The sequence below is a fragment of the Nothobranchius furzeri genome, chromosome 4 (assembly GCF_043380555.1).
Source record: "Nothobranchius furzeri strain GRZ-AD chromosome 4, NfurGRZ-RIMD1, whole genome shotgun sequence".
NCBI classification, from domain to species: Eukaryota; Metazoa; Chordata; class Actinopteri; order Cyprinodontiformes; family Nothobranchiidae; genus Nothobranchius; species Nothobranchius furzeri.
The window spans coordinates 1580521-1594545 of NC_091744.1; the positions used below are offsets into that span (position 1 = coordinate 1580521).

General features: G+C 39.9%; 1 protein-coding gene across 1 annotated transcript in view; it reads right to left on the minus strand.

The window, feature by feature from the left end:
* The window catches only part of cacna1ab (calcium channel, voltage-dependent, P/Q type, alpha 1A subunit, b), a 257104-nt gene that overhangs the window by 133420 nt on the left and 109659 nt on the right, over positions 1–14025 (minus strand). The window contains exons 4-5 of the mRNA XM_054743533.2: positions 13204–13309; positions 12572–12711 (exon numbers count right to left, since the gene is read on the minus strand). Of these exons, the coding sequence (XP_054599508.2) occupies positions 12572–12711; positions 13204–13309 (246 nt within the window). The remainder of the gene's footprint in view (positions 1–12571; positions 12712–13203; positions 13310–14025) is intronic.

Genomic DNA, 14025 nt, shown 5'->3' on the forward strand with positions numbered 1-14025 from the left:
CCCTGAGAGTGCAACCTCCAGCAAAATAACGAGCACATCAGACTCCCTTTCATCACTGGCAACGAGTGAAGAGGTCCATGTGTAAAACAACAACATCTCTGAATGGTGAAGGCTTTGTAACCGTTTGTTACAAATCAGTAAATGCAATTTGTCCTCACGTGCTCCCGTAGAAGGAAACATGGCATTTACTATGACATAATCCAGAGACTTAACGCATTTTTTTAATGCCAAGGAACCTCGCCTTGATGTCTTGGTCCCACCCCGGTTGCCTAGGAGATACATCATCAGGAACTGACAAGGCATGATCCAATGTTCATGTTTTATCGAGGCGTGTGTTCTCCATTGGTTAGTTGTTTAGCTAGCTGAGCACGGACACACGGGAGGTCTCTTGTGGCCTAGCCTCAGTCAAAACTTTGCCAGAATACACTGCGGTATTTTCACAAGGATGGCAAATCAGAAGTTGACAGCTACTTTGGGGAAAAGTTCCAATTTAAATGTAAGTCAACTAATTGTAGCTATCGGGCTGATATTGGTTGGATGCTAGTAGTTGCAGCTTCAGTGGCTAGCAGGTAGTAACTTCTTTACATTTTTAATTTAACACATATATACACAATTTGAAAGATAAAAGGCTCATTATATATTTATATTGACACATGAAATATAACATTGTCTGATACAATTATAGGTCAGTTATGGTAATCAGGTGCCTCGTTGACATTGTTGGAAGGGGGAAAGTCATCATATGAACTGGGCCTAAAATATCCACGAGCTACACAGCATTGTAGAAATTAGCTGTGTAGCAATTAATACATATTAATTATGACCAATGAGATGTGATGATTCCATATAAATATGAAATATCAATCTGATTGATCTTTGAATGTTTATTCAGAATATTCTAGGGGTTCTTTACTTCTTTAGGGGCCATAAACACACTTTGTATTAATTCAGATAGAGTCAGGCATATAGTTTATTAAATGAATTTAATTATTTTTCCTAAACTAATAATTCATACATGACAAGATATGTTTATGTATTTAGCAGACACTTTTGTCCAAAGCGACTTACAAGTGATAATTGGCATGTTACTCTTGAGGCTAACAACAACAATAACAACAACAACAACTTGACATCAATCATGGAGAGGAGGGAACAAGGAGTGGACAGTAGAGAGGGGGGACGGGTGCAGGGAGGGTGCTAGTTTAGAAGATGCTCTCTGAAGAGCAGGGTCTTCAGGAGTTTCTTGAAAATTGAAAAGGAAGCCCCTGTTCTGGTAGTGCTTGGAAGGTCATTCCACATTTGTGGAACGATGCATGAGAAGAGTCTGGATTGTCCTGAGCGTGGTGTAGGCACTGCTAGCCGACCATCCTGTGATGACCGGAGCGGCCGGGCCGAGACGTAAGCCTTTGCAAGAGGATTCAGGTAGATGGGAGCCGTACCATCTCGGATTTTGTATGCTAGTGTTAGCAATTTGAATTTGATGCGTGCTGCTAGCGGTAGCCAGTGGAGCTCAATGAACAGAGGGGTGACGTGTGCTCTTTTAGGCTGATTGAAGACCAGACGCGCCGCTGCGTTCTGGACCATTTGAAGAGGTCTCACAGTACAGCCTGGAAGACCAGTTAGAAGGGCGTTGCAGTAATCGAGGCGGGAGATGACGGTAGATTGCACCAGGAGCTGGGTGGCATGTTGTGTTAGGTATGGTCTGATCTTTCGTATGTTATACAGCGCAAAGCGGCATGAACGAGCAACAGAGGCAACATGATCTTTAAAGGTCAGGTGTTCATCAATCACAACACCCAGATTTCGAACTGCCTTTGAAGGAGCCAGAGATAGGAAGTCATTTTGGATTGAGATATTGTGCTGCATGGATGGTTTTGCTGGGATGACAAGTAGTTCAGTTTTAGAGAGGTTGAGTTGGAGATGGTGGGATTTCATCCATTTTGATATGAAGATATGAATAATGAGCCGTGATGTGGTGGATGTGAGGTGTTGTGTTGTGATGGAAGCTAGATGTTGTAGCAACCGTTTTTTGTACCTGAGAGAAATTGTGAAATCTGGGTGTAAACGAATTTGTTGTTTGGTTCTAACTAGAAAGTTGTTTATTTATAAACAGCATCAGATGCAATCTGTCGTGCCAAGTCTACGCACCCTTGGTGTGGAGGTTGTCGTTCGATCTGGGGAGTCAATGGTCACTGTGCGTGGAGTGATCCTCTGATATCAGGAACCCGCAGATAGTTCTGATAAGACTCGTCCAGTCTGAGATCCCTCGAGGTGAAGGCTGAAAGCTGGAAGGCTTATTTGCATCTAAGGTTGATGTTTGTTTGGCTCTTAGAAGTGCCTGTGGTCTGGTATCAGCAGCAGAGTTGCAGAGAGGCTTTGACAGGAGATCAAGAGAGAAGATGGTTTCAAAAATGCTTCTTTCCCGAGTTGGCCGGTTCGAGGGTCAGCGAGAAACTGAATTAATTGGGAAGTAATTCTTGTTTTATTACAGATTTTGTTATAATTTCTGGCCAAGTTTGGCCAGTAAGAATTTGACACATTTCTGAGTATTTACCAACATCCCTCAGAAAGCCACACCTTCCTTCAGATACAAAGTTCTTAACACTGTGAATAAGAATGGCTTAAAACACTTATGTGAGGTGAACCTTAACCTTAATTTGTATCTTATGAAGATGTGTATGAGTGTAGATATGATTAACTTGTTAAATCAAACACATACTGATTTGTGATTTTAAATGGATCATTGTAAGAACAATATTCCTTTTAAAGCCATCATTGATTTAAGCGCAGGTTATTCATACATTTCATTTAAACATCTTGTTCATTCATCACATATGATTATTGTAAGCTTATGAGTTGTAAAAGTCATGGAGTCTTCACTTATTCGGAGTGAAGACTGTTGACGTCTGGCATTCATGCAGAGAGTGTAGGACCTTGGGAGAGAACGTTTGTCTGGATGTTTGGTCTTCTGTATGTAAACACGCACTGAGCAGAACCTTCTGGGTTTAGAAGGCCAAATAGAAAGTGGATTTTTTTTCTGTAGATGAAAGGCTATTATGTTGATCAATATATAGGAGAAAATTGATCCTTTTGGTACGTTACAGCTGGATTACAGAAAACACCTTCCATTTGAAGGCAGTCAGGCTGTTGCTACTCTTTACTACTATATCCATGTTTCTGAGGTGCTCTTCTGCACCCTCATCAATCCCTCTGTCAGCACCTCATTTCCACACCCATCCTACCTATTCACATAAATGCAAAACTACCTAAATGGTTACCATCCTGGATGACTTAATTTTTTTTCTAGATCAAATTCCCATTCTTGGGGTGTTAAAGAACTCACTAAGATCCTGCAGAATCCAACATTTCTAGAGATCTCCCACGTCGTGCAAGGGGTCATCTTTCTGTGTTTTTGCAATTTTGATACAAGTCAGTATTCATTTATTGCAAATCATAAATCACAATATTGTGACTGTGGGATGGCAGATGTCTATTTTGAACATGTTTTCTGAGAAAACCAGTAGAAGAGTCACAGCGACATCTTTGGTGTCCTCCCATTGATTGACTGGGCTAGACTCTACTGTAAAGGATTAGATATCAGTGTCATGCCACAGCATGACACTAAAAATCAATGCACAGACATCCCTGAATACTAAATACCTCAGTCTATGTGCGTCCCTTCTCCTCTTATTCCCCCTCTTATAAATTATTGTGCCCATCAACTATCTCTCTCATCAGCGTATGCCAAGAATGAAGTCAGCACATGTGCGGTGAATACACACAAATGTGCACGCACGCACACACACACACGTTACAACACTGTCAGAAGCATCCTCAGTCACGACTCGCACAGCACAAGCACACACTCTTCTAGAAACCAAAAGAGAGGATAAAAGAGAGAGAGGGGAAGATAGAAGACACAAAACTTGACACTAGATTAAAAGTCTTAAGACTCGGTTTTGTGCCTTAAATGGTAGAATGCTTATTTCTTGATTCAAAGGGAAAGAGGTGAAAGAGAATAACAGCTCAGCTGTTGTTCAAGTCTTATAGACGATGGGGAGAAAGCTACAAAACTGGTTAAACCAATAAGTTTTACCCGTTTGGGAGACTGAATGTCGTCAGATACAGTTTAAGGCCAAGCCCAATGAATTGGGTTTTACTTCCCAGTTCATAAAGATGTTCCAAACACACATTATTTATCTGAGGTCTAAGTAATTTTGTTACATTTAATTTTGACAACACAGACTTAAAAGTCCCCACGCCATGAGTCAACAATGTGATTATGAAGTGCAGCGCTCTGCAGTAAGATGAGAAAACACTCTCGTATTATTCTACTGATCATTTGATTTTATGTTTAAGTTGAAGCAAGATATTTTCACTTAGAGGTGAGGCTCACTGAGAAATGCCGAGGGCAGGCTTAACATGAAAATAGTTTTCTACCCCTATTTCCTGTATTTGTCACGTAAAGAAAATAAATGAGGACACGCTCGGGTCAGAAAAAGCTACCCAGCTGAACGTCACTCTGTAAATGTTGCTTTCATGGACTCACCCATGTTAGATTGCAACCACATGGCTGTTTTCATTTAGAGAAAGCAGAATGCTAACTGTTAGCATTAGAAATTCTACAGTGTGGGAGAAAACATTCAGACTTGTGTGTTCTCCCTTGAATACTTTGCAACTTTTTCATATTTTAAAATCATTTTATTGAGCCAGTATCGCCACTTAGACCCCACCACGCTATGTGGCCAGAATACCGCATTTGCAAATCCAGAGTGCCGGTCCGGTCTGTTGAACTTTTGGTTCCTGCCTGTTTCCTGCATGTTTTAGAACATAAAAATAGCTTATTTGTTTAATGTATTCATGAATCACTCCTGTAGACACTAATGAAGGTTGGAGAGACACTTCAGTTTTCAGATGAAGGTGTTAAAAGTAAAAATAAAAAAATAAAAAAAGACACTAGGGGGTGCTAAAAGCAAGCCTAAACTGCCTAGTCTCCCTTTAAAAAATATTGTTTCATTTTTTTAAATCCAAGATAGAAAAGTGAACTGAGATAGCAGAACAGTTGCACTATTAGCCAATCAGAGGTGAGGTATTTGCATATTGTGTATTTTGAATGAGTAAGACTCCAAATCCTGTAATTTTTATACATTGTACAGCCACAGAAAACAGAAGAAAATACAGGCAACTTGGACGTCAGACTGTAAAATATTCATTAAGTTTAATGGAACACCAGAGCAGGCTAAGGTTCTAGTCATCAATGAGATGACGGAACTAGAAAAATATAACTGATAAATCAGTATGCAAATTAGAGCAAAATATGAGGGGAAGATCTAAGATGCACAACCAACTCAGATGGCTGACAGTTTACAACTGGCAACTCATATAGATAATGAAAATAAGACATTGGGGTATGACAGCAACATAGATCCTGATTGTAATTTCTTGTAAGACAAATGAATGCAATTATTATTCAAGTGAGCAACTTAAAAAGACAATCAAGGTAGAAAAGGGTATAACAATGGTTCACTTTAATAGTCGAAGCTGATATGCAAACTTTCAAGCCATAAAAGACTACATAACTCAGTTTGAACAGCAATTCAAGGTAATAGCCATATCAGAGACCTGGATAACTCCTGGAAAAGAAGAAGACTTTAAAATAAATGGATATGAATTTCTTCATGTAGACAGGATCAACAAGAAAGGGGGGGGGGGGGCTTTGCATTAATAAAAACCTAAAATATGAAAGAATGGGAAGAATGATGACTGTTGTTGATGGAGTGATGGACTGTTTAACAGTGGAAATAAGTATGGAAATAGGGAAACACTTAATTGTCAGTTGTATATACAGAACACCAGGATACAAGATTGAGATATTTAAGGATTATATGGAGGAATTATTTACAAATATAAATCAGAAAACAATGTTTATTTGTGGGGATTTTAATATTGACCTAATGAATCCAAATCATAATAAAGTGTACAGAAGAATTTATTGATTCCATGTAGGCTACAGCATAGGTTTATTTCCACTGATAAGACCGACCACAATAACATCTCATTGTGCAACTCTAATAGATAATATATTTACAAATATAATAGAAGTAAATATAAAAAGTGGGCTGTTAATAAAAGATTTAACTGACCATTTACCAGTCTTTGCGTCTTATAATTGCCACCATAAAGTGAAAAATGATGGGCACAAGATTATGTACAAAAGAATAAGAACAGAGAGGACATTAAACTGTCTTAGGAATGAACTCTTAAAACAAGATTGGAATATGGTATATGAACAAACAGAAGTTAACAAAGCGTACGAAGTATTGTTAAGAACATTTAACACATTACTTGATAAAAACTGCCCAGTAATTGAAATCAACAGGAAACACAACTATGCAGGAAGACCATGGATGACTAAAGGACTACAAAATGCCAGCCAAAAAAAAGAATACCCTACATCGAGAATTCATAAAAAAGAGAACAATAGAAACTGAAAGGAAGTATAAAAATTACAAAAATAAATAGAAGGAATAAGGAATAGAAGCTCAATGTTTTTGAGAGCAGTGGAAGAGAAAGAGATCTATGACATAGTTAGAGGACTTAAGAACAATACCAGCACAGATTGGAATGATATTGATATGGTAACAGTAAAAACTGTTATTGATGGTATTGTAAAACCATTAACATATATATTCAATTTCTCATTTCAAAAAGGGGTTTCCACAAGGTATGAAAGTTGCTCAAGTTATTCCCATTTACAAAACCGGTGAAAGGCATCGTTTTACAAACTATAGACCAGTGTCGATACTCTCCCAGTTCTCTAGGATACAGGAAAAACTGTTCATAAAAAGATTTGACAGTTTTGTGGAAAAATATGATTTTCTGACAGATAGCTAATTTGGGTTCAGAAGCAACAGATCAACAGCTTTGGCATTGATAGATTTAATGGGAAAGATAACGGACTGTATGGATAATAAGAGGTATGCACTCAGAGTTGTTTTAGACCTAAAAATGGTGTTGGATACTGTTAATCATGAAATTCTATTAAAAAATGGAAAGGTACGGGTGTAGGGGAATCGTTGGGGACTGGTTAAAAAGCTATGTAGGGAATAGGAAACAATATGTACAAATAAATGAATACAAATCTGATTTGATGGATATAGCTTGTGGAGTACCTCAAGGTTCAGTACTGGGACCAAAATTGTTTATTATGTACTTAAATGATATCTGCAGAGAATCAAAAATTTTAAAGTTTGTAATATTTGCAGATGACACAAATATACTGTGTTCAGGGGTGGAATTGCCACAGGTCTTGGAGTTGATCACACAGGAATTAACGATATTAAAAAAGTGGTTTGATATAAATAAATTATCATTGATTTTAGATAAAAACCAGATGTATGTTATTTGGAAACCAAAAGAAATACATCAAAATAGAAATTTGTGTGGATAATGTATATTTAGAAAGAGTAAATGAAATTAAATTTCTTGGTGTGATCATTGACCATAAGCTCTGTTGGAAGCCACACATTACTTATGTTCGGGGGAAATTGGCACGGGTCGTTGCCATCCTGGGGAAAGCAAAGAAGATGTTGGATCAGAAAGCCCTGCACATATTATACTGTGCTTTACTACTGCCATATATGAGTTACTGTGTAGAGGTCTGCGGAAACGCATACAAAAGTAACATACAGACGATAACATTAATACAGAGAAAGGCCATTAGACTAATTAATAATGCGGGGTACAGGGACCATACAAATGCACTCTTTGTCCAAATGCAAGCTATTAAATTCCAAGACTTGGTGAAGCTCAAAACAGCGCAAATAATGTATAAAGTAAGAAATAAATTGCTTCCAAACGAAATCTGTTTATTGTTCAAAGAAAGAGAAGGTGGGTATAACTTAAGAGGGAAATGGAATTTAAAAATACTAAGTGCTAACAACTTTAAAAACTATGTCAATCGCAATTGCAGGAGTTAAATTATGGAACAGTCTAACAGAAGAGATAAAAGAAAGTAAAAACATAAACCAGTTTAAAGTAAAATATAAAAACCTAATTTTAAATAAGTATAAGAATGAAGAAAACAGGGTTAACCCAGGATGGTAAATGTGGCTGGTTATGCTGTTGTGCTTCTTTTTCTGTGTTTTTTGGTTTGTTTGGTTTTTCCTTTTTTCCCCATAACTGTTGAATCTGCAAATTTCTACATTCTCTGTTTCCCATATGTTGTTTTGTTAATTTATATATATATATATATATATATATATATATATATATATATATATATATATATATATATATATATATTTTCTTCTTCATGTTGTTTGTTTAATTTAAGACTGAAAGAAAATTAAATGAATAAGAGGTAAAACTTGGGGGTAGTGACAAATAAGTAAATACTTCTGCCTACTCCTTTTCAAACAACTAATGGAATTATATTTTGTAATGATACATGTGTGAAATGTTTGAAATAAAAATGAGCTGAACTGAACTGATATAGTTTACAAAACAAAGAAGAAAAGATGCATCACCTTTTAAGACATGTTCCTTCTATGTGATGGTTTGTAATACCACTTTAGCAGTCATGAAAAGTAAATGTGTACACACACTCACAGCTCTAAATAAAGAAATGCTGTCTGTATTCATGTGTGTGTTCACTCTGAGGAAGCAGCAGTGTGTGTTTTATAGGCTGCACTGAGTGATTGATCATAGGGAGCTGGGGAAAGCAGGTTACTGCAGCACTTACACACACACATTCATTCCCGCTCTGCATTTTTCATTTCCCTCTCTCCCCTCCTCCTTTGTTCCATCTCCATCTCCCCTCCTCCCCCCATTGCTCTTCCAAACCTCCCTCTCAACCTCCATACATCACTCTCTCTCTTTCTGTCCCTTTCCACCATCACTCTCCCCTCCTTCCTGCAGTCTTGAGGCTTACACGTTTCTCTGTCCTCACGCTATCAATTAAAAAAAAGGAGAAAGAAAGCAAAAAAGCATCTTGCATTTCCTCATTCTCCTTCTGTCCTGTTATCTGGCGCTCAGGGGAATGGAGAGGCATCATCATGTGACTCCTTCCTCCACCTCCTCCTTTTTTCTTCAAATGTTATTTAGCTGCAGTAGTACTCCACTGCAACTCTGGCAAGGGGCTTCAGTCGCCCTCAGAGGGCTTCTTGCTGCACTACATCATCCACCATCCACTGTATCCACCCATCCATCCACAATCCTGCAGTAGGAGTTCATTAATGACAGTTTAAAGTTATGATCCAACTGTAGAGGGTTGCTCTAGATTGACTAGAAATCGTGAAGAAACTTGACTGAAGTTATTTGAAGACGTGGAATATCTAACTTACATCATTGTACTTTTCTGATATGAGTATTTCATACTAAAGGGCTACTATGATTATTTTACTTGAGTACTTATAATTCTTAATTGCAGCACACAGCAGTCAGAGCTAAATCAGTTTGGAGGCCAGAATTTGGATCTGCATGGAGGAACCAAGCAAAGCTAATTGACTGGGAAATGTCTGCTATCTAAATCAAAGAGTTCCAAAGCCTTCAAGGGTTTCAAGCATCCTGAAAAAGCGAAGCATCCCTTGTCCCAGAAGCGTAGCGTAGTGTCCATCCATCCATTATCGTCCGCTTACCCGGGGTCAGGTCCCAGGGGCAGAAGCCTGAGCAGAGAGGGCTAGACTTCCCTCTCCCCAGACACTTGGGCCAGCTCCTCCAGGGGAATCTTAAGGCATTCCCTGGCCAGCCGAAAGACATAGTCCCTCCAGAGTGTCCTGGGACTTCCCTTGGGTCTCCTCCCATTTGGGCGTACCCAAAAAACCTCACAAAGGAGGCATCCTAACCAGATACCCGAGCCACCTGAAGTGGCTCCTCTCGATGTGAAGGAGCAGCCGATCTACTATGTGCCCCTCTCGGATAACCAAGCTTCTCGTAGAGTAGTGTAGCTCTGCTAAACTTACGCTTCAGGTCTATTTTTAATGCGCTACACTTCCAGAAGGCTTCCAGGTCAGCAGTTCAGATCAGGCAAGACAGGAAGTCAAACACGGGAGCAGTGTAGAACACCCAGCAAACATCCAGCAAGACATGTGTACATTTCCAGTTACTTAAAGGTGTAGCGGAGGATCTTTTTTCTTCCGGGTGGATCATCTGAACCCTTGGTCCACCTAACTGTCAATTGTTCTGGTAAAGCTTTCTCAAAAGGCCACCATCGTACGTGGGTTAGTCTTCACTCCCTGCCCAAGCGCATTCTGTTTACGTGTAGAGCGATACACCTTTATTCCTCGCCATTCTCACCGAGTTCTTTTGAAAATGGCTGAAAGTCACAAGAGACAAAGTGTCTTTGAAGTCTACGAGAAGAGAAAGTCCTCTGAAGTGACTAATAAGGCTAGAGGAGATTCTTTTCAACAATGGTGTGCGCTGAAATTGAAGTTTGGGCTCGCCACAGACGCTTCTGTCGCTGGTTTTCTGCCTGACAGGTAAGCTAAAGTTCGGCATGCTATGTGAAGAAATTTGTTTTGGATTACTGCTAGAAGAAATGCTGCGAGACCGGCGGCTACTTGTAAACAGAGTGTGCATTTTTTCTAAAATGCAGCGAGGGCGGTTGTTTCCTGATATTCTGAAACACCCTCCACCGTAGTAAAAGAATAAAAATAACGCGTCATTAACTTCCATGTCTCAGTGACCCAGGTAAGCATCCCTGTGGAAAGCTAGTGGGAAAATTGCGACTGTTATGCAAAGCTTATCTGGACTTGACCCACCCATGGGAATTTTACTCTAATTTTCCAAGCTAAAATTACTCCAAAAGCTCTCCACTGCAGGTGAGTTTTGAGGGGACCTTGCTGATCTTTAGTAGGAGACCCCTGGGTCAGGTCTGAACCATACAAATAAGAGAAGAGCAAAATAGATAAGGGTAAAGAGATTGAAGATACTCTGCCACCCCTGTCAGCCATTGCCATAAAAACCCCACAGCCCTCTCTCTGACAAGTGACATTTCACTTTGCCCTGGTTGCTGCTTCCTGCAGGGATACTCTGATCCAGTCTGAGTGAGCGTGTGTGTTTGTGTCCTCATTAAAGGAAGATAGCGACTGAGGGGGAGTGGCCCTGTTCTCACACACACACACACACACACACACACACACACCTTGTCAAACCAGACTTCTGCTGCGTGTGTGTATCAGCAAAGAAAGGAAGTTATGAAACTAAAGGGGGCCACATGCAACTTCAGAGTAGCATTAAATTAATATGCATGAAATATTTTATCGATACAAAACTTTGAACTGTCAGAGTCTCTTCCAAGAATTAGCTCCAGTCAATAATGAGACTGTCTGTTTGGCGGTTTTCATCATTTTCTCAGTCTAGCTTTAATAATTAAGCCACTGTCACAGTTATTTGTTTTCTGCAAGCTGTAAGTATAATAAAAAAGACTTTGGGAGAGTTTGAAGATCAACTCATGCATGAAATATAAATTATGAGCTATGAGACACTTTGGCTATAAAGCAACAAGAACATTTGTAAAACGCTTACACAAGTGTCACAATTGGCTTGGATTTAGATGAGACGCCTGGCATGATACGGCCAGATATGTGAGCAGAACTAGGCGCTGTCACCGTAAACGAAAATACTAGGCCTTCTGTGTACTATTTTCTTGGGGTGAAACAGTTCACGGGGGGGGGGGGACTGATTCGTTCCAGTTCAGTCCACTTTCGTACCATTTTGGTTTTTTATTTCCGTTAAACAATTAATATTTATTTGCGTGTTTTAAGTGCAGCGGATAAAAGGTCCTATAGGCGAGTTTCCACACGGACGCACCCGATCTCCGTTTAAAAAATGTGATCTGCTAATTCTGATCAATGCCTTTCAGAGCGGATCAAACCAGCTGGCTGTCGCTGCTACTGTGGAGCCTGTAGAGACGCTGAACGGAACGTTGCGTCGCCCCTCCCTCCCTTCTCTCACACTGTGCAGGCATGCAGCGACAAAGATGTAAACAAACACATCAGCTGAACTTAGCCCCCTGGGACAATCGATGTAAAGGTTTCATCCTACAACGAAAAATACGGCACGGAGGAAGCTCGTTATTTAGTACGGGTTTTAAAGAAGAAACTCTGGGCGGTGTGAGGTGAGTTTTAAGGCTCGCTGCAGAAACAAAACCACGGCACATCAACAGTTAAACACAACACTTGTCGGTGTGAACGTGACACTCATAGCTGCGCAAATAAAGTGTGAAAAATTTAAAGACGTCATGCTAGATCAGCAGCCTGTGATGGCACCTGGTTCTGCTCACTATAGGAGCCGCTTCAGATATTAAATAAATAAATACAATAATAACATACCGAAAATGAATCTAACAGAGTTCTTCAAAACACCGAACCAAACCGATTACAATTTTAGCGTATCGTTGCACCCCTACTATTTTCCATATATGACTTAAAATACATCAAGAACTCAGACTGTTTTATTATATATTTACAATCAGAGGTATTCTTATAGAGTTTTGCAACTAAATCTACATGAGCAAACTGGAATGATCAACAGTTAAAACAACTAAATCAAAAATTTCAAGTAGACTCACCCAGTGAGCACGACCACAAAGTCCATAACGTTCCAGCCATTCCTCAGATAGGAGCCCTTGTGTAACGCAAATCCCAGAGCCAGGATCTTTATCCCCGACTCAAAACAGAAGATGGCTATAAAGTAGGGCTCTGTCTCTTCCTGCAGGGAGGGAAGGTGAGGGAAGAAGGAGGCAGTTAATGGCAAAATATGCATAATACAAAAAAATGGTGGAAGAGGCTGATTATTTAAGGGAAAATGAAAATGTGGCAAAATATCAGGCTATGAGGTTATGGAGCATTTTGAGTATGTGGATAGTAGAACCCCGATATCTCATACTCATATGTAAAATGATTGTTGTAATTTACACCTGTGTGTGTGTACTTGTCTTCATATGCTTACGTGGACACATTTAAACTTTTAACCTGTAGTGTGTGGACATTTCCACATTGTGGGGACATTTGTCTGGATCACACAATGACAAAACACCCCCAAACGTGGTCTTAGAGGCATTGCGTGAATTAAAATTTAGTTTAGATTAGGATTAGGAATAGGAATAGAGGGTCCACACAAAGATACAGAGACAAGTGTGTGTGTGTGTGTGTGTGTGTGTGTGTGTGTGTGTGTGTGTGTGTGTGTGTGTTGTTGTTGTACCAGTCTTTCAGAAAGAGGTGTCTTGTCTCCTTCAGGAAGGTGCTGTTCTAGAGCCAGGACAATGCAGTTTGCAATGATGGTGGTGAGGATCATCCATTCGAATGGAGTATAGCTGGAGTCAAGGCTCATATCAAAAACAAGCTCATCCATCCATCCATCCATCCATCCATCCATCCATCCATCCATCCATCCATCCATCCATCCATCCATCCATCCATCCATCCATCCATCCATCCATCCATCCATCCATCCATCCATCCATCCATCCATCCATCCATCCATCCATCCATCCATCCATCCATCCATCCATCCATCCATCCATCCATCCATCCATCCTCTAAGCACATTCCTACAAGTCTCTCTGTCCAGTTGTGCTCAAACCATCTCAGCTTAGTTAAGGTTAAAAAACCACTAAGCCCCTCCCCCCGCTCCACTAACCATTGCACATGACCACATATTAGAGACAGAGAGAAAGTAAATTGATGGATTTCCCTCTTGATTCTGCTTTTTTGACCCCATTACAGACCAGTACCTTCTCAGTGGCTGTGGGAGAGTGTCCGTCCTGGGACTGGGAGAAAACAAATCTGGTCAGGTCATACCAAAGACTTTAAAAATGAGACCCAATGCCTCTCTGCTTGACACTCAGCTTTAACAGGTTGGATTAGGGGATTAAACCACCAAATAGTTCCAGAGCAGTTCACCGCTCCCCTCAGAGATGGGTCAAATGCCGACACTCACCAGAGGAACTTAGGACACTACTCCTGGACTGATGTTGATCTATTCTTTTCTTTGCAGCATTGTCTCAGAATTAGACTGCAGTTA